Source organism: Protopterus annectens, chromosome 2.part0 (assembly GCF_019279795.1).
Source record: "Protopterus annectens isolate FY-2018-M chromosome 2.part0, PAN1.0, whole genome shotgun sequence".
NCBI lineage: Eukaryota > Metazoa > Chordata > Ceratodontiformes > Protopteridae > Protopterus > Protopterus annectens.
In genome coordinates this window covers 735,413,335-735,439,042 of record NC_056728.1, presented here as the reverse complement: position 1 = coordinate 735,439,042, position 25,708 = coordinate 735,413,335, and the positions used below count along the sequence as shown (strand labels likewise).

General features: G+C 44.2%; 1 protein-coding gene across 1 annotated transcript in view; it reads left to right on the top strand.

Annotated features, from left to right (window-relative positions):
- The window catches only part of LOC122792777 (atrial natriuretic peptide receptor 1-like), a 1,260,614-nt gene that overhangs the window by 440,960 nt on the left and 793,946 nt on the right, over positions 1 to 25,708 (top strand). The window contains exon 10 of the mRNA XM_044060347.1: positions 15 to 87. Coding sequence (XP_043916282.1) covers positions 15 to 87 — 73 coding nt within the window. The remainder of the gene's footprint in view (positions 1 to 14; positions 88 to 25,708) is intronic.

Genomic DNA, 25,708 nt, shown 5'->3' with positions numbered 1-25,708 from the left:
TTCTTCTTTTTCAGTGTTTTCAGTATCAGAAACAAAAATTGTTTTGGGATGAGAGCTGGATCATTGACTTCAGTCATATAAAGCCAGGTTTGTTTCAACTACATTTGTCTTGCTATTTGTTTTAGAAGAATTTCATTTTGTTTGCTTGATAACGGTGTCCTTCAGGGCAGAGCTTATTTGCAAAAGAGGAATTACACATCCAGAATATACCTAGTTCTGTGACTAAAAGGGCAGGATATCTTAAGAGTTTAAAGTATTTTTATTTTGTAACAGTCTTGAACTTTGTCAACATAAACATGACCTCTAGATCTTTATACACTCTCCTGTTGATATCAACTGATGAGTTTGCCCTGGTGCCAGTTAACAAGGGTTGGAGAGAATATAGTGCAAACTGCAGCTATACCATCACTAAGCAAAACTAATGGTTTGGTGACAAATAAAACAGGCACAGAATTGTATCCGAATAACAGGTAAAATTAGGTAATTTTTTAGGCACTGTTTCACTTACAATACATGAACACACACATTAATGAGTTATTTGTTAATGCAACACTACAGGAAAGCACATAAACATTGGCATAATTATTAAATTATACAGCAGAGAAACATGCACATAAACTTAGGAGTGTATAAGATGTTTGCAAGTTTCTGGTTTCAGTATGTTTAATAGAGCTGTAAGTAAAGTGTATTCATCAGATTTGCTAATGCATCTTACTGTACCTTTGCAAACAACTTACTTTCTGCTGTTAGTTAAAGTGTATTGGCCATGTTTGCAAGTGCCTTTGCTTTACAAATAATTTCATTTCTTGTTATAATCCTCATGATAAATTTGCAAGTGAGTCTGCAAAAAATAAGGATTGTAATGTGCTGTTTGATTTTTTTAGTTTCACTGTGTATTCATTTTTTTTCTATAACACAGCCATAACATGATGTCATGGTAGGTATTATGGACCAATTTACATACAGCTGCAAAACATTATGAGATACTCAAAATTAACTTAATTCTTTAGAGGAGCAAGTTCTTACTTACATTGCACTTCTACTATATCATTGTGTTAATTTTCAGTTGTTGTGTCTTTCGGCTTTTCCCGGTTAGGGGTCGCCACAGTGGAACTCCGGTCCACTAATGATTGGTAGTTGATTTTTACATGCTGAGTTACCAGCCCTGATGCACAACCTTCAACGAAGGTACGCCCATTCACGCATGTCTCCATGCAGAAGACGCTCTAGCTGAGAATCGAACCGGACAGGGTCTTACTGTGAGGTGACAATGCTACCACAGCACCACTATCGCGAGTTTAATTTTCAGTGTGAGTGCTAATTTTCAGTGTAAGGTGCTCTGTTTGCAAGAACTAGTTGATAGCTTGTTACTGTAGGAATTAAGAAACTCCATCTGATACATAAATATGAATTATATATGGTAAGGTGTTAATGAACAATTTCAAAGATGTGCTACTTATCCATGCTTCAGAACATGACCAATGCACTGTGTATTGGTTGTGCTTTAAAGCAAGTATAAGTAACGAATCCCTGGAGTTGGATATTCCCTACTTACCATAAACAATACCAAATTATGCAGTTTTTATTCAGAGATTTTGCTGATTTTATTCATCCAGTCCATCCGATCTGACATATGGATCCTTGAACATCCCCTCAGATCGAATACAGCTGATTTAGTGCTCCAGGCTTGAGCTTTTCTAAATAAATAACAACAGCAAAGAAAAAACATAGAACAAAAAACAACCAGCAGCAGCAACCAACACAAAGAAGTTCAATCCAAATCTCAAGTGTTTCAGCAAAGCCTTCAATGAGTACAATAAAACACCTAGCTTTTTTATCCATGTGATAGATTTAACTGTAATACAGAAAGAAAAATCTAGCAAAGCTATAATTTCCACTGTGTGATACCTTAAAACCTTTTGAATCAGAATATGGGATGTACATAAATTACCCTTTAAGGATATCAGGTGTTTCAGCTAAATGGAAATTCTGAATGTCCATGACTTTTTTCTTTTACTTTAAAGTCTTTTTATAGACAATTTTAGACCAATAAAGCCAAACGCCTCTAGCTGTGGGCACACATATTTCTGCCTTTTTATGACATCATCAGTACAGCATAAGAGAAATGTTTGACGTCTGGAAACACAGAGTAGTCATTCCCAGCTGATATCCATAAACCTCTGGGTGTCTACAAAATATCCCAACTAACAAACTAAAATCATGTTTACAAAGGTCACACAGGAAAACCAATTGTTTAAAAACACAAAAAGAAAAATCTAGCAAAGCTAGAATTTCCACTGTGTGATACCTTAAACCCCTTGAATCAGAGGCAGCATGGGATATATGTAAATTACCCTTTAAGGATATCAGGTGTTTCAGCTAAATGGCAATTCTGAATGTCTAGGACTTTTTTATGGATAATTTCAGGCCAATAAAGCCAGACATTCAGAATTGCCATTTAGCTGAAACACCTGATATCCTTAATGGGTAAATTACATATATCCCATGTTGCCTCTGATTCAAGAGATTTAAGGTATCACACAGTGGAAATTCTAGCTTTGCTAGATTTTTCTTTTTGCGTTTTCCTGTGTGACCTTTTTAAACATTGTTTTAGGTTTAACTGTAATACGGAAAGCATTATTTATGCCGTTCAATGACCATGTGGCCTTGTATACATAGGGGAAAGCAAGAGAAAGTTTAAACTTAGAATTCAGAAGCATATTAGAAACATTAGGAAACAGAAAGAGGACAGTCCTGTTGTAAAACATTTCATGGAGGCTCATAATTCAGATCCAACTGGTTTGAAAGTTACAATTTTAGAGAAAATTTGTGCTGACTTTTATTCAGATAGAGTATACATTAAGACATTGTTGTACAAAGAAAGTATTTTTATAATGAAATATGGTACTTTATATCCTCTGGGTCTTAATCTTGAGTGTAATTGGAGGCTGCTAATTTAAAGTGTATTTCTTTTTTATGTGCTTTAATTGAGTAATTGTTTTATTGATGTGTGTATTTATTTCAGATGGGACGAGATTTTATTTGTACTCCTTGAAGGCTTTGCTGAAGCTCTTGAGATTTGGATTAAACATCTTTGTGTTGGTTGCTGCTGGTTGTTTTTTGAGCCTTTCTAAAATCTTGTCTCCGACAATGCCATGTTCCTCCTGCCTAATTCAGATATCTTTTGTGGCCTTTCAGTGTTACAGCAAGATTTTTCATTTTGTAGGTCACTGTATGATAGCCCTCTTGGGCTAGTTAGTCCTAGTATTTAACCTTGTATCTCATATTTCTAAAGACTTATTTTTAGATTAAGATGAAATTCCGATTGTATAACACTCCCTTTTTCCACCTAGTTTCCATCTTTCTCCCACTCTTCTTTGGGTATTAGCTGTTAATTAATTAACAGAGTGTTTGTTACTACTTAGTATATTTCTTGGGACTCATATACCTTGCATTTGTAATTAGCTTACAGCCGATAGGTATTTAGGGCATTTAGCTTATTGACTGTTGTATTTGCCTCTGAATACTGTTTTTGCAGTTTTATTGTTGGAGTACTTCAGTGTGTGGTTCAAGTCATGGTGGGCTGTTGTGATTGTACACTTGTAATGGAGAACTTCACTAGTTCCAAGAAGTGTTCTAAGTGTGGACACAAAATTCCCTTGAAGATTTTAATGATCTTTGTGTTTTCTGTTTGGGGGTGTCTCACCTTAATGGCTCCTGAGACATTTGTGCTTTTGGTCCCAGAGTACTTGCAGACCGGAGAAATAAGCTTATTGTCAAGGTCTTCTTCTTCTGGATATAGAAACTTCTAAACATAAGAAGTCAGATGATATGCCCTCTAAAGCCAAGGATTCCGATCCAAAGAAACATACTGATGAGTCTTCAGTTCTATTATCAGCTCCTAAGGTTCCAAATATTGGGGAGCATCATGCTGCACAGACTCCTACCTACATTCCACCCCTGGATCCAGAGATAAGGGTTCCTATTACTATTCATGACTCACCAAAGAAGCAGGAATGACTAGTTTCAGGGCCTTCTTCAGCCCCCTATATGAAGTCCTTAAGGTCTTAAAAAAGTACCTTAGAAGTTGATTTAAATCACCTTTTGCAAATGTTCTTGAAGACTGAGATTGAGATGAGGGTCATTGTATCTTCATTGACTCCAAATCCAGTTAGATTGGTACACTTTAATCCTGTCAAGGCTCCCTCAATGGTCTGACCTTTGGCTCAGCTTCACTTGGATCAGTATTGTTAATAAGATCATGTAGTCTAAGAATCTTTGATACACATTTAATTGGGTCTGGCATTCATTGATCAGATTCACCCTGTTCTGATCTTATTGGATCTGGTGTCATCATTTCAGAGTTAATGAAACAGATGGGCTCCTCTGCTTTATCCCTCAGAGATGTCTGCCTTCAAGACTTTGGGTCATATTCCCTCCTCAGTAGTGGCCCCTTGGGTGAAGCCAAAATTATCCTCCAAGTCCCTTTCTTACTGTTCTGTTAGGGAGATGGATCTGACTACACGTGCATTGATTTTGGATCCTCTAGAGGTTGATAAAGCCTCCACTCATTGAGGTTCCCAATTTGAACCTCACAGTAGCTTGTTGACTTCTACAAAGGCCTCTACTGGTCATACTCTTTCAGTTCAAGTCAAACATTCTGCCCCTGCATTCAGAAATTGTTTTAAGGACACAGGGGCCTCATCCCTGGGCTTCCTAAAAAGAGGACTTGCAAAAGGAAGCATCTAGATTCACAGTTGGAGTCAGTCAGTTCAGATACTGACTCCAAAGATGGTTCCCCAAGGTCCCTTCCCAAGGATGTTTCCTTCAGAGAGATCCTGGAGCTCATGTGACAGAGGGGATCCTGGTTTGCTGAACCTCCCTTTCAGAATGAGGCAATATTGTTTGAGGTATACATAATGATCCTTTCTACATCCTGGATGATTCTTCCCACAGACAAGTTAGTAGAGCTGGTGGTGAAGAAGTCTTAGCAGAAATCTGACACCTGAGGATCAGTTCCAAGAATGCCAGACAAAATTCTCTGTTCCTACAAAGGCATACCCTTTTGGGTCAAAACCTCAACAGTAGACTCCATAATTATAGCAGAAGTCACTAAAAAAACAGTTGTCTGAGGGCTATTCTTCTATTCATCTGCCCAGCAAAGAGTCTTGGGCAATGGATAGCCCAAGACTTTCTGCTACTTTGCCATTTGGGCCATGAACTGCATCACTCATATGACAAGATTCCAGAGGGCTCTTACTCAGCAAGCATTATCCTGTCTGAAGAATCCTATTTCTCCTGGGCCACAGATGCAATCAACAATATCGAATATTACCAAACTCTCCATGTGCCTATTGTATAATGTAGTGGATGAAGCAGTGAGAGCAGCCGGGGTGGACATATCTATGAGATAACATGCTTGGCTGCATTTGTCTGATTTTGAGGGCAACTTTAAGGCAGCATTTTTGGTATAAATAACCACCAAGCAGTGCATTCACCTGAGACTTGAGCTTGTGAAGTAGGATGTAGGAGTCAATGGTTAGTACTTTGGGACTCTTGTTTGTCCATGATGGTGTAGGGTAATGGAGGTCAGAGCAGGCCAAACTCTCAGGCTTACCAAGGATGATGGTTCTTCCAGAACTAACCTGTGTTGATCCCCCAGTCTGGGGAGAATTAGGTAACATCCAACTCAGAGCTGTTCACTAATCTTGGGATAGCTCTTGGTCTAGGCAGTAAGATGGATACTTATCAAGAGATCTTGAAATCATGTGGCTCAGGTTAGTTGACTGATAGTCATGTAACCCATTGTTAAAAAACAGAGTAAAAATGGTGGAGACACAGTTTGACATTAGACATAGGGAAGTTCAGACGTGATATGAGGAAGTATGTTTTCAGAAAGAGGGTTATGACTGTTTAGAATTATTTCCATAAGGAAGCTGTGAAATCAAAGATAATGGTGAATTTTAAGAATGCATTGTCGTAAAATAAAACCACTGTAGTTCTAGCAAGAAACAAGGTATTGTTCAATAAGGAATTGTATCTTGCCCTTTGTGCAGGATATCTGTCAGAATATGTTGATCATGGTCTCATAATCTGCTAACAGTACATTAGTGTCTCTGCATGTGGTAGTGAAGAATGCATTTCTGTTCTCTTGGTATAGGTGTTTGCTATTGATGAGGTCTGGATCCTTGATAACTTCATCTCAGTACCAGAGGCTTCATTTCCAAATAGTAATCAGACAGAAAGCCATACTCAGTAGAACCACATGGAAAACAGTTCATGTACTTGTTTTAGCTGTAAGGTTACTTTTGTAGCAGTCCATGTAGGGAATTTTTATCTGAGTGCATATGTAGCTGGAGCAAGTAGGACATACAGAAAGAGTTTCTACAGCTTTTCAAAAGCAAGGTTTTTGGTTATTCTGATTGTTTTCAAAACAGTATGCTAATGAGCTTACAGATGATATCCTGTTTACATTTTAAAAGAAAATAACTTCATCCACAGTTTATAAAAATAATTGATCCTTTATATGCCTGAGACCCTCCCAGTGGGCAAGTACATTCCCTGATGTGATGGGTACAGCAAGACAAATGTTGTCTAATTTAAGCTCAGAGCCAATATGTGACCAAGTCTATGATGGAAGACACTTTCAACAGTTAGTATTTATCATGTACAACTTCTTCCTGGTTCTTCAGTGCTCTGGACATCTTTAGTATATTGAAGAGTGGCAGGATTTGTATATCAATAAGCAAAGTCAGTTATAACAAGGCTGCCTGATTGGTTTCCTGCCACTATTTCTGATGCCATATCTACTCAACATTTAAACACTGAAGTTGACTGAGATACAAAAGTGAGTTTAGAAATAATGAATACATCTCCCTGGTGGGTTGGTGGTCAGTACTCTTCTGGCACTATGGGCGAAGAGCACGGTCCTGAGGACTTAATTTAGCATTTAGGAGTCTGTTGAAAAATATCTTCTCTGTGTAGAACAATCTTTATAACAAACATTATTTCTTATGTACATGGAAGATGAATAGATCATGGATGTGAAAATGTAGTTTACATTGCAGCTAGAAGTTTTTCTTCCAAGATAACACTTTTATTTGCCTGACTGTTTGCTAACAGTTATAAATCAGGAGTGCCATTAAGGTCTGGTGCCCTGCACAGACATTCACCAGAATTTGAGCTTGACATAGGTGCATGGGATGCCTGCTGCCTGGTTGACCTGTCTAATCCTGGCTTGTTGTGTGTGTGTGTGGGGGGGGGGGGGTAGTCTTATAGTCTTTAGCTTGTTTTGAACTCCTGGAAGGCACTAACTCCAAACATAATTATGACATTAAAAGGTGGTATAAAATATTTGTTTCGGATTGTGCAGAAGACTGAGGCTGAGCAGTTTTCCAGGAGAAACTAATTTAAAATCCCATGAGTTTAGTGGCATGGTAAAGCACTTATGGTAATGTGCTACGTAAAGCTGCATTCTATGAGCAGAGTTTGATTTCTATAGCCTCTGCTTCATAGTTCAACACTACTGATGTACACGTCTGTCTTGGTAGTCTTACTCAGCAGATAATAAGTTAACGATCAGTCAGTTTATTTTCATTGAAGATAATTAAAAGTAGCACTTTTTTGTATTTAGAATACCCTTGGTACACAGTGAAAGCTACAGACTAACCAAGAAGGAACTCAGGTTTCAGGCAGCACTGAAGCTTCTACAGATAATACTCTTCTGTATCACTGACTGCAACAAACACTTACATACATGCATACACACATACATACATAATACATATACACATACATGCATATATACATACATACTCGCATACATACATACACCCATACATACATGCACACATACATAGATTCCTACACACATACATACTTACACACATGCGTTCATAAACATATACATACAAACGTGCATAATACATATATATATACACACACATTCACACACACACACACACACACACATATATATATATATATATATATATATGCATACACACATACACACACACATATATATATATATATATATATATATATACATACATACATACACACATACACATATATATATATATATATATATATATATATATATATAGATATATATATATATATATATATATTATACCAACATCCAGAACACCGACTTTTCACATGAGGTAAGTAACCGCTTGGCCATCCTGTTGAACTTTGCCTTTACTCCCCGTGGTATTGCGATCTCAGAGTTGGTATACTTAATTATGGGGGTTTGGGGGGCTAAGCCCCCCATGTAGGGGGGGTATGGGTTGAAGCCCCCAACATGGGGTTACTTTTGTTTCATTTAGTTTTTTTATTCAGGATGGTCAAGCGGTTACTTACCTCGCGTGAAAAGTTGGTGTCCCGGATGTCGATCTTCAGAAGTTGACAGTGCTTTCGTCTCATCCAAGTTGGAGTTGGGTAAGTGAAACTTTGGTCTACTGAAGTTTTACTTACCCGACACTGGAATTTCTGAGATGAAAGGAACGACAAATTCAGAAGACCGACATCCGGAACACTGACTTTTCATGCGAGGTAAGTAACCATTTGGCCATCCTTTTGAACTTTGCCCCAGACACCCCATGATAGTGCGATCTCGGAGTTGGTATATTTAATTGGGGGGGTGTGGTGGTTAAGCCCCCCACATAGGGGGTGTGGGTGGCAAAGCCCCCCCCCATATCCATGGGTTTACTTTTGTTTTGTTTAGTTTTTTTTTTTTATTCAGGATGGCCAAACAGTTACTTACATCGCGTGAAAAGTCTGTGTTCCAGATGTCGGTCTTCTGAAGTTGTCGGTGCTTTCGTCTTAGCCAAGTTGGAGTCAGGTAAGTGAAACTTCAGTCTACTGAAGTAGACTCATATATGCCTATATATATATATATATATATATATATATATATATATATAACACAGACACACACACACACACACACACACACACACACACACACACACACACACACACACACACACACACACACACACATATACATAGATTCCTACATACAAACATACTTACACATATGTATCATACATATATACACACCTACATACATGCATACATGATTATATAACACAAAAATATTTTGGGCATGAGCAATAATACCTTTTAGGCTGTCAGTATATCAGAACAGTAATATGCACAATAAGTATTCAAGTAAATCTTAAAATATGTCTGCTAGTGTTTGCTTTACTATAATCTGGCAGTCTCTTTCAGACATTTTCTACTCTGTCAGAGAACCAATATCTGCCATTCCTAAGCAGTCTCCTACATAGGTTCCCCACTAGTTTTTGATAATCTGAAGCTTTCCCAGATGCAGTTGTCTCTAAAGGTCTCCTCTTAAATATCTTGATAATCACGTTTCTTATTCTAGCAGTGGTATTTGATGCAGTTAGTTGGGGGATCCAGGTTTGTCACCTAATGACTTGCAATTCAGTTTATATTAGGGTTGGTCAGCCTTTTGATGAGAGATCTGCTTAGTGTAGAGTAAAAGGCAGTCCACAGCAGTTTGAAGACTAATAACCTTCCTGGTATCATTCAGGGTCTTGCACTCATGACTGTCAGAAATCATACACCATTTAACTTCTGCATCCAATTTCTGTGAATGGGGGGTTGTCAGCTTACAACACTCTGACACTCCTTACCACTTCTCTAATCCTGGCAGTAAAACAGTAGCCCCAATTGCCATGATTTGAGAGCCTTTTTCAGACCTGTCAAGATACCTGCCATTGTTTGACATCTTCCAGGTAAAAAAGCTGCCAAATGTCACTGTTAACTAATGTTTTGACAGGTGTGAAAAGAAGTGTCAAACTACAAATCTATAAAACATTGCAAGCGGGCATGTAAATAAATCATGCCCCCTTTACTGTCCCCATACAATCCCTCACCCCCAATGTCATGGCTTTAAGTAGAAAAGAACATGTCAGGTAATGCACTTGTTAACATAGAAAACCATAGATTGCAAACACCTCTTCCTTTTCATAGAATAGAAAGGAGTATGTCGTAACTCCAAATCAGACAGAAGAAGTACTACAATGACAAATGCTGCTTTGCAGTTGGTTATTTTAAATTATACAATGACTCCCCCATTAATATACCGAAATGTGCACGCTGATTGGTCAGCGTGCACATTGTAAATCAGACTTATACTGATGGAAAAAGGTCCGGTCACCCAGACTTTTTCCATTAGCATAAGTCTTGTTATAGCAACGGAGAACGCAAGATCTCCATTGCTTTTTACGCACTGTCTCGCTATGTTAAAGGAGTTAAACAAACCCCGGGATTCATGAAGCTCGGCGCAAGGCCGGCGTAAGGCCTGCGCCGGCGGTGCAGTGAATAGCCGGCGTAGTAGCGCCATATGCATAGTAATGAGTGCGCGCCGCAACCACAGACACGTGCGTAGGTTACGTGAGCGAGCCCAAGTAGGATGCGTCTGGAGGCGTGGTTAAGCCGGCAGGCGATGAGCAACCTAAAGTGCTGACTGCCACAGTCCGCCCAGAATAGAAATGGCACCAGCCATGGCCCGTGCAGAATGAAATGCACGCAGAGTATGCAACAAAGTACCCGTCCCAACTAAACGGAGAAGCAAACAAAACCCACGAAGCCCGAAGTGTACCTGTCCAAGGAACAAAGGATACGCGTAATACCGTGTTCGTCCCGCAATGCACTGTGAGTGTGCATACCCAGAGAAGGTGTACCGCAGCATGCCAGCGCGCCGTCCCGACATAGGAGTAGCGACCAAGGTTACCACCTGTCCCACTTTGCGAGGGGCAGTCCCCCCATGGGCAGTTGTGTCCCGAAAAAAAAATTAAAAACGGCAAATGCGCTAAGATTGTAGGACATAATCATATCCCGTATATTAGGTAATGGGTGCATGAAATAGTTATTACCGCAACTAAAATACCTAAATGTCACAAGAAACAGAATAAGCACCCAAAATGCTACAACAATAAGCTTCTATTAAGGCAAACAAGTGAAGTTCTATGCCATGTAGTGACCGTGGGTATGTGTCGGCCTGTAAAATATGACGTGAGTCCCGACAATGTCCCACCTTGTCCATTGGAAAATGTGGCAACCCCAGTAGCGACATGGGCACGGCCACCAGGGTCAGCAGCTGTCCCACCTTGCTATGGACAGTCCCTCATTGGACAGTTGTGTCCCGGCAAAAAGCGAAACATGGCAAATGACCTGAGATATCCGTGCAAAACTATTCCCTCAATATACCTGTAATAGTAGCATAAAACATATATTTTGTATATGAAACACATACATGGCATAAGAAACCGAATAAGGAACCCAAATGCTACCAGAATAAGCATATATTATGGCAAAAAAGTGAAGTTCTGTCAACCCTACTTGCTGTGGGTATGTGTTGTCCTGCAAAATCCGATGTGTCCACAAAAGATGTCCCACTATGGGCATTGGAAAAGGTGGCAACCATAATGGTCACAAGCAGTAGTGAGAGTACACAGCCGGGTAGCCGTGTCGACATAACAACAGGAAGGAACCAAGATACCCTAAACACAGGCAAACATGTGCATAGCAACATGTCCCACACCCAGCAACGTGTTTGTCGCATACACAGGACGGCGTATGTCTAAGTGTAATATCCAGAAGCAGAAGCTATGCATGCAAATGTAATACGCAATAGCCCCATTGTAGCATGTAAGTCCCACCCATGTACGCCTGTGCACCCAACCCAGCTATCAGCCTTCTGCAGCTACACACCTACACACAATGGGCATACCTGAAATGTGTTAAGAAGTATTGTTTCAGGCAGTGCCACGCGGGCAAATATGTACCCCACATGTCACCAACCCACCTCAGGTACAGATATGCAAATGGCTGCATGTGAATATGTCTTCAGAATGTGTACATCCCGCATGTGGTATGGACCCGTCCAAACCCTATAGGTTTGCACACGCCACGGTGCACATAACTGTACACATGTGGACAAGTCGGGATGTTGAACCACCGCACTGATGATTAGCTATGCAGACAAGTCAAACACATATAGCGGAACATGTGCCTACCAAACAGGACGTCCTAACAGGGTGCCACAGGCACAGAACGGGAAGGTGGGACATCACATGTGGAGAGTAGCGTTGCTGGACGGCCAAACACCCACGGCCAAGGTAAAGGATGGAACAACATGCATATGTCCGGATGGATGTTGTTAGAGAAATATATATAGAAACACATATGAAGTGACAGTTTAGAAGCAAAATATTATATAATGCATTGAGGTGTACTGTACAATATGGCAGTATAACTTATCATGCATGTAATTGCCTGTAGTGTAGCTGCAGTGTGATCGAACCCTGACCCTGGCAGTAACCAGTGCAGCAGGCGTATGTCATTCAGCATCAGTTACCTGCTGGGTTAGAGAATAATAAATGTATGTACAGGTATATCTTTCATCCATCCACTGAGGAGGATGGCCATGTGAGCTCTATGTAACACAGAGTACAGCTGCTCACCAGAGAGACAAAGGAACCTAGTAGGAAATGAATTGACGATGGTATCCGAACAGGCTTTGAACGTTGACAGAGCAGAATTTACAGAAGGACATTCTAATTGACTATGTGCCTCGCAAGGCTGTGCTATTGTTATGGGAAAACATTTAATAAGCATTACCTCAGCACCGTTGTAGGAATACAATATTGTGGACTATAGTGATGTAAATGCCCTGTGACTGACCACATCATTAAGGTGGGCAAATGATGATTGTAAACACAATACTCATACAGCCGCTTCTTGTATAGAGTCAGACAAAAATCTATACTTGTACTGCATAGTTATCTTCCTCCTGGTGCACACTATTAAAACGTTGTGAAACTGAGCTTCCTGTGTGATTGACTGTCATCATGAAAAGAGTAATGAGTGTGACAGTGTGATTTAAACAACGTAACTGACAGATGTGTATGTTCTAGCATGGGAATAGGTCAAGCCAACCACCACAATCATCATGTGTACCACATACAAACAGCCAGTAACACGCAGTGGTAATGCAGGAAGGCATACACGACTGTGGGAATAGCACAGGACATATGGCACATGCCAAGTGCAGATGCGTGACACAAAAGCCCTGGATGGGGCTCCCTGCAAAGATGAACATGTGCTAACCACACCTCCCACAGACGTACTGGCAATGAAAACACATGCCAAACACACATTAACACTACCGTCCAATCCATGACTGCAATGGAGGCTGGTCAAACACCACAATGAAGCATGCACAAACAGGGACATGTGTAACCGTTGCCTTAACACCCCCCCCATAGGCCAAAGAAGAATAGAATGGACATATGCATGTAATGTTGTGAAGGATGTGTGGTAGTCCTCAGTATCATAGTGGTAGGGACACAGATACACTGTAATCAACAGTGACGTATGTGCACTGTAGACAGCATACCTGCAGGTAATACAGAGGACAATCACGTGCCACAGAAATATACACATGAGAAAGAGGATAGGGGATAGACAAGTGTAAATGGGACAAAGTATGAATATAGGTTCATAGGTCCATAGGTACAGGGTAGGCTATCTACCCAAGTTCAGCCATAACCCTACACCATAGGTAGGATTCCTTTGCCAACCGTCAGGTCCGGAGATAAAATGCTTACGATATTGCCGTACCTCTGTCAAGCAGTGATAATGATGTAATCCCTGGCCTACATCTGCAATCCCCCATCCAACGGACAAGATACCCCTTGAACAAGGCTAGCAATCATCTCTGCCTCATATGTACTGTGATGTAGATCCACAGCATAGTGAGTGTCTGTGTGACGTATGTGTCACACCAACACATCCATCAATGACCGCGTCAAGGTTCATGTCACCCACCCTTGTGGTTCCGAGGGATGTAGATACAGTAGGTGAAGCATAGACATCACATATGGGTCGATATGGCCTCGCATGTCAGGCGCAGGTCAACACTGAACAAGAGGTATGTGACCGAATGGAGCAGGGGCCCTAACAGTGGGGCAGCATTACACAACTCCATTACACCCTGTATCTGTATGACAATTAACCTATGAGGCCTTCCCAGCTGCTGTAGGTGTTGGGTCAGATACCCTCCGAATGGGGCAATGTACGCAATCATAGGTGTAACACGTAATGAGTACAAGGAGACAATGACCTACCCAGATCTAGATGTGAATCCCTGCACAAACAGGTGGTCATTGTAGAAGTCCCACTGAACCACGATAGCAACGTGTGTGTGGAACGAATGGTGATTGACAACCTCTGTCCCCTGGTCCCTGGTAATTACCCCTGTGCACAGTGGACTGCCACCCATTTGCTGGGCAGGGGTGACCTCGTACCCCTCGACAGGTATGATGTTGCATGACCTTGCAGTTAGCTGTAGGCCATGTCCCTGACAGCAGATATGCATATCTGGGAGGCCCCTCTGAAGGATATCTGTGTCAGATGTGTGTCCCACTATGGCACCCAATTTGCAGTCATCTGCAAACATTGTCAGCCATAACCCCCCTGTGTATGCCTGTACTTTGGAAATGTAGATGCCGAAAAAGAGTTGACCCAGGACTGAGCCCCGTGGGACACCACCTGTGACTGGCTGTGAGTATGACATAGCGCCAGCAACTATGACTGTGTGGGGTCTGTCACCTAGCCAGTTCACAACCCATCTGGCGATGTATGTACTTACATTCAAGCTGATGGGTCTAGCAATGATACTGGAGTGTGGTATTGTGTTGAAGGCCATTTCCAGGTTGAGGTAGGCTGTATGGACTGCTTTACCCTCATCAATGGCCTTGGTGACTGATCCTAAAAAGTCACCAAGTGTAAAAGGCATGCTCTGCCTGTGACCAAGCCAAACTGGGTTTGATCCAAAGTATGCAAGTCCCCTATGTCTGCATCTGTGGGTTCTATTATGATCCTTCTCCATGGCTTTGCAGATAAGGCTTGTCAAGTCAATGGGACGGTAATCACCAGGGTCAGTGGAGGCACCATCCTTGTGAAGTGGGACTACAGTCGGCCTGTGCCACTACTTGGGTATGTATCCTGAGGTGAGGCTAAGATTACACAGCCGTCCAAATGTGGGTTTAATTCCCCATTGAGTCTGTGGAGTACACAGCTGGGACAACATCTGGTCCCATGGATGCTGTGTTTACTGTCTTGGAGAGAGCATTTCCCACCTGTGCATTACAGATGTTCCGGGATCTATAATCCCCTGGTATAGATATCACTCCATGTGGGGGGGAGGGGGTGGATAAGTCAGCACCGAACCTGTCAGCCAGTATGTTGGCAATGTGTGTAGGTTCAGTAATCTTCACATCATTCTGAACCCAGTCTGAGCATATCTGGGAGTGTCTTCCCAGGTGTCCAACATACCTAAAGAAGGCCTTATGACTGTCTGCCGAATCCTTGTTGATGTCTCCGTTGAAATCGCCCTGGATGATTTCATGAGAACTTGTAGGTCTTCACATATAATGAACAAGGGTGTCTAACCTTACAAGTAGTCTGCTCCATCTCGTAGTAGCTACCACCTGTCGTTGTAGAGCTTGTTCATGGCTGGGGTCCAGCAGACTGGATGCCTGGCTTTGGTACAAAGAGTCCCTGTTGTGTCTGGGATTGCCTGATCCATGCAGTCCTGTAGGTGCTGCTGGAAGGCATATGTACGTGATTCAGCGGTATGAGTAATGTTTACCACCGGCTCAGGGGCATTAAAGGAGACCACAATAGTGTTCAGATGTGTGAAGTCGGCCTTTGAGAAAGGCATATGTATGGTAACCGGCACCACCCACAGCATTCTATGCCAATAGCAGAAGCTATTGTAGGTTGTCCAAACACACGTGTCCGTACACATGGAACATCATAGCAATAAACCACGCCGGATGTGGGTAATGCTAGATATACCCACGGCAGACGTGGTGCGTTCCCGGGTCAGACGCTCGAGGGACCACACACATAGCCGGCCGTAGGTATAGGCCAACTAGGCAGCCGCCTAGGGCGCCGCTCCACTAGGGGCACCTTTCCAGCCTTTAGTTGGTGTAGGTAGACCAGGACGGGGGTAGCGGGGATGTGGCGGTGGCACCATGGAGTCCTTCTGCCTAGGGCACCGCTAGACCTAAGGCCACTCTTGCCGTGGGTAAATACAGCAGTACCCACACCCAGACGCGGGACATTGCTAGTATGCCATATCATCTATGGAAAGAAACCATATATTCCCAGACATAATGGCACAGCATAATGCCTGTCCGCCGCCCAAACGCAGACATACGGCACCCGCGGCGGTGCGGACGTACTGCGCGAGATGTCCGTTAACAATGTCGACACCGTCTCGCTCTGTGAAACAAAGTCAACATAGCGAGTCAATACTAAACAGCGACGGAGAGCCCGATGTCCCCGTTGCTAAGCTGTTCAACCTGTTCCGCCATGTTAAATGTGTGTAGCAGAGCGGGACTGGCCCAAACTAAGCAACCGAGATGTCCGTGGCTCAGTGAAAGCCGTCACGCAATTCCGAACCGATGCAAAATAGCGAGACAGGTTATAAATACCGAGGGTTAGTAATGGAAATAGGTCCGTTCGACCAGACCGTGTGCAATTACTGTAACAGGATCTACAACGTGTACGCCGGCCAATCAGCGCACACGGTTAGGAATAATGGGGGGGGGAGACATGGTATCACAGACACGGACAAACCGTGCCCATGTGACTCATCTAACATTCGAACACGGTCAGGGCAGTCCCGTACACTGGGCGGACAAGACCAAACCCAAAGCACCACAGACACACCCTGACAATCGACGGCCTGTATGCGTAGGGGATATAAGCCCCTGTGATCTCAACATCCCTGCGGTCACGACATATGCATCCTGGGCCATGTGCGGGAGGGAATAAGGAATGTTCAACATGTAGTACCGCACCTTTCCCAGCAGGAGAATGGATGCCTGTGACGTACGTGAGTGCGGGGGGGGATATGTAAATATAGCTAAGTACCATGGGTATGCATATTAATGAGACCGAACAGCCAACGTGTAGTGGTCACAGTAACCGGCAAACGTGATTGCAGTCCCGTTTGAATTACGACCATAGAACATATAAATGTGAACGTGTACGTAATGCGTCCATGCCGCAAAGACTGTTACATGTATAAAGGTGAAAGTGCGTTCCGCACACGTCCGTCAACCGGATCACAGATATGTTACCGGAATAGTCACATCTAACACAGACCACGTAACCACACAGACCCAGTTAACATATGTAAACAGAACACGGATATACATGTGCGCCTGCGCGTAACCCACAATTAGGAGATGCAAGTGCGCGTGTGCGTCTGTGATCCACACGAAGCAGGGAAAGTTGAGGATGTGTCCTCCACGTCAATCATACATGTCTCAGAAATGTCAGCCCCTGAAAGTATGGAATCGGGCAATGCCATGTAAAGTACCATTAGAAATAATCAGAAACACACGCTATGTGATGAGACAAACATAGAATGTCGATAGAATAACGTGTGTGTTAGTAGTATGGATCGATGACGGTTATGCACCAGCAACCCGACCCACTTGTCAGAAGGTGCCCCCGTACGTAATGCGTTCAGTTGGCTCACACTTGTTGACCGGCCTAGGCTACCGGGATATATGTCCAGTGTCAGCAGAGGCCAGTGGAGAAATGATTCACACACAATAATAGCACAACATACAAAAGTACTCATATATGTAACCACAAAAGAACAACAATAGAAAGTGTCCTGAAAGGACTGGTTACACACAGATCCCAAACGACAGAGAAATATATGGCCAGTGGAAGCACGTCACAATTATGGGATCAGGTCTGTAAACAAGCAAGAAGGTCACACATGTCACGCCAGCGATTTGCCAGATAGGCACAGGTCAATGTAACACACTGCAAGATTAAGGGCCAACCATCCGTACACCATGCCAGAACCTGTACAGTGGAAAGGTATGGCATGGTAATTGATGTGTGTACACAGGTAATCCACAGACAGTAACAAAGAAAGGTAGGAAACGAGGGGTTCACATGTACATATCTACACACAGCAGTCCGACGGCCCGTAGATATGACGCATGGACATAGATTTGCCACTGGAATACAAGAGGTAAACAACTACAGTGTATTCCATTTCATATTGATATAGTTTGTATACAGTCATATTCATATGTAATATTGTGACCCTTATTTACATGCATATTTATACAAAATATGCTGTAATTGTACTTATGTATTCCATGCTTTGGAATCGTAATGCAACAATTATACACATTGATATACAATAGCATGGTCAACACACTACATCCTAAGGTTTACTCACAACAATTATCAACTATGTTTCAATATACTGATTGTATTGACCAATATTGTAGTTATATTAACATATTGTTGTTGTATTATTGTTTCCATTAAGTAATGTATGCAACACTGATATGTATATGTCACTTTATCATCATGACTCGGAGCACTGTCCACTTAACTATGAGCAGGTGTATTGATTAATTGACTTTAAACTGACTCTGAAGGAAGTGTATAAGGGACGACTATCCCATGTATTTCGTACTCCGACGATGCCCCATGTCAGTGGGTGAAAGAGCTCAGTATCCTTTGACTGTGGAGTGTATGGTTGTTGTCATTGTCCGTTTCGGCCTGATTTATGTTCAACAATGTCTTTTATGAAGATGACCAGGACTCAGGGTTTGCTGTATTTCCGCTTACTGGCACGTGGATATAGATAGGCCAAGTAATACATAATACGGGTAGTCAAACAGACATCCGCGATTGGGGAACATACAGCAGCAGCCAAAACCACTGGCCAGATGGTGACAGTCCAACAAGTTCTACACTTTACATATGCACATCGGTGTCCACTGTAGGACTCCAAAAATTGATCCATCCGCAACATCAACCAGCTGCGATCGACACAGACGAAGTGACAGCCGTGACCACGGCACAGCTAGACACATGCACCACCAGCGTGTTTAAGGTTGATGACAACTGTCCATGAAATGCAGGACATATGAACAGAAATCCCCAGATTGTCGTGTCCATAGAAGTGCGTCCACATCCCAGTCCCGCACACATGAAGGATGTGTAATGGGTACCGTGGAGGGCTGCAGCCATGGGATCCTGGGTATGCAGAAATGGGGCCCGGTGTTGTTTGGCAGATGATCCGTTGTCCCGCCCCGTGGGAGGGATGTGGGTATAGCACGTGCCTTCCCCCCCAATAATGATGCAAAGCATACCAGTGATATTGCTAAAAGCATGTGTGAAATGTGTACAGCCCTATATCAGTGTCCAGCAGGCAATTCCCATGGATGGACAAGCCTACGTCCATGATGGCATCCATACCTGCAAGGACGGTGGAATTACACAGCTGCAGTAAGGCATAACACAGGAAATACAGATGGAAACAACAGTAGACACACCCCATAGAAATCCATCCTGCCGTGCGAATCCCGGCGTACACAGCAACCAAGCTGCTAGCAAGAATATGGGGATCACCCGCTTCCACACCGCGGAACATACGGGCGACCTGTGGAACACATATTAATGGCACACCAACAACGTCAACTAGGAAGGTCATAGGATGGTTAAACTATGGCGTTCCCACTCATAAAGAACATCCTTTCATGAATAAATAGGTTCTACATGTACCGGCTGTGTTATAATGACAATACAGTGGCGGATAGTTCACAATGGGACCTCTGAGGATTAGTTAAAGCAGTTGCCAACCTGCAGTACTAGATTAACACCATTTGGGTTAATTGTGGAAGGACACGGGTTCCGTAGCACTACATAATATGGGTAGGCAAACAGACATCCGCGACTGGGGAACATACAGCAGCAGTCCAAACCACTGGCCAAATGGACACAGTCCAACATGTTCTACACTTTACATATGCACATCGGTGTCCATTGTAGGACCCAAAAATTTATCCTTAGGTATTGGCAACAGGCTAAGATCGTGTGACCCAGAAGAGGTGACAGCCGTGACTACGGCACAGGTAGATATATGCACCACCAGCGTGTTCAAGGGTGATGACAAGTGTCCATGAAATGCATGCCATATGGACAGAGGTCCCCAGAATGTCGTGTCCATGGAAGTGCGTCCACATCCCATTCCTGCACACATGGAGGATGTGCAATGGGTACCGTTGAGGGTTGCAGCTATGGGATAGTGGGTATGCAGATATGGTGCCCGGTGTTGATTGGCAGATGATCCGTTGTCCCTCCCCGTGGGAGGGATGTGGGTATAGCACCTGCGTAACCCCCCCCCAATAATAATGCGAATAATCCACCGGAGAATGCTAACTACATCTGTGAAATGTGTACAGCTCTATACCAGTGTCCAGTAGGCGATTCCCATGGACGGACAAACGTACGGCCAAGATGGCACCCATAACTGCAAACCTGCTGGAATCACACAGTTGCAGTAAGGCATACCACAGGGAATATCACAGGGAATATAGATAGGGACCACAGTACACACTCCCCGTAGTAAATGAGACCGCCGTGCGAATCCCGGCGTACACAGCACGCACTCTGCCAGCACCATAATGGGGATCACTCGCTTCCATACCGCGGAAGATATGGGCGACCTGCGGAACACATACCAATGGCACACCAACAACGTCAACTGTGAAAGTGATAGGATCCGTACACTATGGCGTTCACGCTTATAACGAACATCCTTCCATGAATTCATAGGACCTACATGTTTTGGTCGTGTTAATATGACAATACAGAAGCAGCAATGTCCCAATGTGATATCGGCGGATTAGTTAAAGCAATTGTTAGCCTGCATCATTGGAAGTACACCATTTGTGTTCAGTGGCGGAAAACCCGGTTTACGTAGCAGTACATAATATGGGTAATCAGACAGACATCCGTGATTGCTGAACATACAGCAGCAATCAAACCCACTGGCCAGATGGACACAGTACAATACGTTCTACACTTTACATATGCACATTGGTGTCCATTGTAGGACCCAAAAATATATATCCGTATGCAATGTGAGCCGGCTGCGATCGAGAGACCGAGAAGAACTGACAGCCGTGACTACGGCACAGCTAGATATATGCACCACCAGCGTGTTCAAGGGTGATGACAAGTGTCTATGAAATGCAGGACATATGAATAGGACTCCCCAGGTCGCTGAGTCCATAGACGTGCGTTCACATCCCATTCCCGCACACATGAAGGATGTGCAATGGGTACTGTCGAGGGTTGCAGACATGGGATCGTGGGTATGCAAAAATGGGTCTCGGTGTGGATTGGCAGATGATTCGTTGTCCCGCCCCGTGTGAGGGACGTGGGCATGGCATATGCGTTACTCCGCACTAATAATGCAAATCATCCACCGGAGAATGCAGAATGTAGCTGTGAAATGTGTCCAGCCCTATACTACTGTCCATTAGGCAGTTCCCATGGATGGACAAACGTACGGCCAAGATGGCACCCATAGCTGCAAACCTGGTGGAATCCCACAGCTGTAGTAAGGCATAACACAGGAAATACAGATGGGACTACAGTAGACACACCCCATACAAAGCCAGACCGCCGTGCGAATACCGGCGTACACAGCACCCAATCCGCCAGCAAGAGAATGGGGATCACACGCTTCCATTCCGCGGAACAAATGGGCGACCTGCGGAACACATACTAATGGCACACCAACAACGTCAACTAGGAAGGTTATGGGATGGTGAATCTATGGCGTAGCCACATAGAAAGAACATCCTTCAAGGAATTAATAGGATCCACGTTTCGTCCGTGTTATTTCCACACTACAGAGGCGGGAATGTCCCAATGGGAAATCTGCGGATCAGTTAAAGCAATTGTTAGCCTGCATCATTGGAATTACACCATTTGTGTTCAGTGGCGGAAAAACCGGTTTACGTAGCACTACATAATATGGGTACTCAAACAGACATTCGTGATTGCTGAACATACAGCAGCAATCAAACCCACTGGCCAGATGGACACAGTCCAATACATTCTACACTTTACATATGCACATTGGTGTCCATTGTAGGACCCAAAAATTTATCCGTATGAAATGTCAACCTGCTGCGATCGGGAGACCCAGATGAAGTGACAACCGTGACCACGGCACAGCTACATATATGCACCACCAACGTGTTCAAGGTTGATGACAAGTGTCCATGAAATGCAGGACATATGAATAGGACTCCCCAGGTTGCTGAGTCCATAGGCGATGCGTCACATCCCATTCCCGCACACATGAAGGATGTGCAATGGGTACTGTCGAGAGTTGCAGCCATGGGATCGTGGGTATGCAAAAATGGGTCTCGGTGTGGATTGGCAGATGAATCGTTGTCCCGCCCCGTGTGAGGGACGTGGGCATGGCATATGCGTTACTCCGCACTAATAATGCCAATCATCCACCGGAAAATGCAGAATGCAGCTGTGAAATGTGTACAGCCCTATACTAGTGTCCAGTAGGCAGTTCCCATGGATGGACAAACGTACGGCCAAGATGGCACCCATAACTGCAAACCTGGTGGAATCCCACAGCTGTTGCAAGGCATAACCCAGGAAATACAGATAGGGACTACAGTAGACACTCCCCATACAAAGCCAGACCGCTGTGCGGATACCGGCGTACACAGCACTCAATCTGCCAGCACATAAATGGGGATCACACGCTTCCATACAGCGGAACAGATGGGTGACCTGTGGAACCATACCAATGGCACAATATCAACGTCAGCTGGGAAAGACATACGATGGTCAAACTATGGCGTTCCCACCAATGAAAGACATCCTTCAGTGAATTAATAGGATTAATGTCAATTGACCATGGAATACACCTAATCAACAATAAAGACTCGCTGGCACCCTATGGCACACAAACCATGTCACACATAGGTAGATGGAACAGTCAACGTAAACATTTCGTCCACGACAGGTCACATATGGTATCCAAAGGTTCTTCATAGACATGTATGCGCTATCACCCGTAGGCCCCGTGAGACTTACACATAACATGGAAGCATCCAGGCTTTAAATATCCCCCCTTACACTTCCATTTGTCACTTTCTATGCGAACAATGAACATGTAGCCACAGCATAGAAAGCACAGACGCACTGCTAACGACACACACACATGTCAACATCTCAGAAAGCATCCTATGAACACACGTATTATATGATATTGTACTATGCCGAATCCTCAACAATCAAAGACCTAACAATGTATATGGAAGATATGCATAGCATATCACTGTAATACAACGGTACAGAACTGACAGAGTGGACAAATGTATGTTAACTCTACATCTGTATCTACACTACATTCCCGTTACGGGTGTTTGCTCCACCTGCTTCTCAAAAGAGGCCTCAGCAGTTATCCATCGGTCAGCCCTGGTGTGTGGCCAACCCTCCACCTACTAATCTATCTACATCCGCATTCTACAGCATAGCTGAGGAGGTCCCTCCTGTGGTGTTATAATCTAGACGTCGTAAAACACCGAATGTAGACGTATGCCTTGTGATGTGCCCATAGCCGGCCGTAGGCATACGCCAATCCTGCGGCTGCCCAGGGCGCCGCTCTAGTAGGGCCACCTGTCTAGTAGGCATGTCACGTAGGTATACCAAGATGGGTGCACCATGTGTTGTGGTGGCGTGCGCCATGTAGCCCCACAGCCTAGGGCAGCGGCCGATCTAAGGCCGCTGCCGTCGGAGGGGTAGTACAGTCTGCAGGTATGTGCAGACGTGCACATGTAACAGCGGTCCACAAGGATACCCATAGTGGCGACAGCTGCACAGATGGCTATAGCGGGACACACACACGGCCATGCATACAGCACAGTTAGACATACACACACCATAAATAGGCAAGTACACACAAGGTGTATGTCGTGTATGGGTACAGTGTCAGGACAGCAAGGATAGCTGTCTGCCACGTAATCCAGCAGATGTCTATGAGGTGTTCTGGAATACGGACGGTGCATGGACAATGTGTGGATATGCAACGTACCACAGTTATATGTGTCAGCCGTGCAAGTATGCGATACATGGGAAAGACAGCTGTCCATGGTAGAGCAGCGGTACGGGCACAACATAGGTACATAGATATACAAAGAAAGAGATACAGACGGACACATCTGGCAGGCCCGTGAGTGTAATGTATACAGCACCACCCCACCACACCATAGTAGGGTGCACGTGGAGAACACGCTACGGAGGTCGCCGACCAGAACAAGCACACAAGCGGTACACGAGCTGCGTCCCGCCATCCACAAACACAAGGATGGCGGCAGGTTATGGGTGTTCCGCGTAAACCTCAAAGCCATACCCTATGAACCCATGCAGCTGGGAGCTTGGACACACACACACATGTGGCACGCATGGTGATTGACCACACCCCCACATACCCAACCGCACAAACGTACAACACAGGTATGGTATGCGCTACGTGGACCACCGAGCACACCACCAGCAGAGGCACATGTACAGGTGGGTGGCAACATCCGTAAAGGAATGGCCGCTGGTAGGCAAGGTATGTGTTGCGAAGCGTCTAAAAGCATGTTCATCCGCAGAGGCAGCTGGAAACACACACACACACACACACACACACACATGGAAGGGCCGGGAGTCGAACCTACGCCTATCTACATGAACTCACTACAGTATGAAGCATTTACAGAACGCGCTACCGAGTTTACTGAGCACAGCGCTGTCAGAGGCATACTTCTAGGCGGGTGACATCACCCGCAAGACAATAGCTGGCAATAGCCAAGGTATGTGTTGCGAAGCGTCTAAAAGCATGTTCATCCGCAGAGGCAGCTGGAAACACACACACACACACACACACACACACACACGGAAGGGCCGGGAGTCGAACTTACGCCTATCTACATGAACTCACTACAGTATGAAGCATTTACAGAACGCGCTACCGAGTTTACTGAGCACAGCGCTGTCAGAGGCATACTTCTAGGCGGGTGACATCACCCGCAAGACAATAGCTGGCAATAGCCAAGGTATGTGTTGCGAAGCGTCTAAAAGCATGTTCATCCGCAGAGGCAGCTGGAAACACACACACACACACACACACACGGAAGGGCCGGGAGTCGAACTTACGCCTATCTACATGAACTCACTACAGTATGAAGCATTTACAGAGCAGCTACCGAGTTTACTGAGCACAGCGCTGTCAGAGGCATACTTCTAGGCGGGTGACATCACCCGCAAGACAATAGCTGGCAATAGCCAAGGTATGTGTTGCGAAGCGTCTAAAAGCATGTTCATCCGCAGAGGCAGCTGGAAACACACACACACACACACACACACACACGGAAGGGCCGGGAGTCGAACTTACGCCTATCTACATGAACTCACTACAGTATGAAGCATTTACAGAACGCGCTACCGAGTTTACTGAGCACAGCGCTGTCAGAGGCATACTTCTAGGCGGGTGACATCACCCGCAAGACAATAGCTGGCAATAGCCAAGGTATGTGTTGCGAAGCGTCTAAAAGCATGTTCATCCGCAGAGGCAGCTGGAAACACACACACACACACACACACACACACGGAAGGGCCGGGAGTCGAACTTACGCCTATCTACATGAACTCACTACAGTATGAAGCATTTACAGAACATGCTACCGAGTTTACTGAGCACAGCGCTGTCAGAGGCATACTTCTAGGCGGGTGACATCACCCGCAAGAC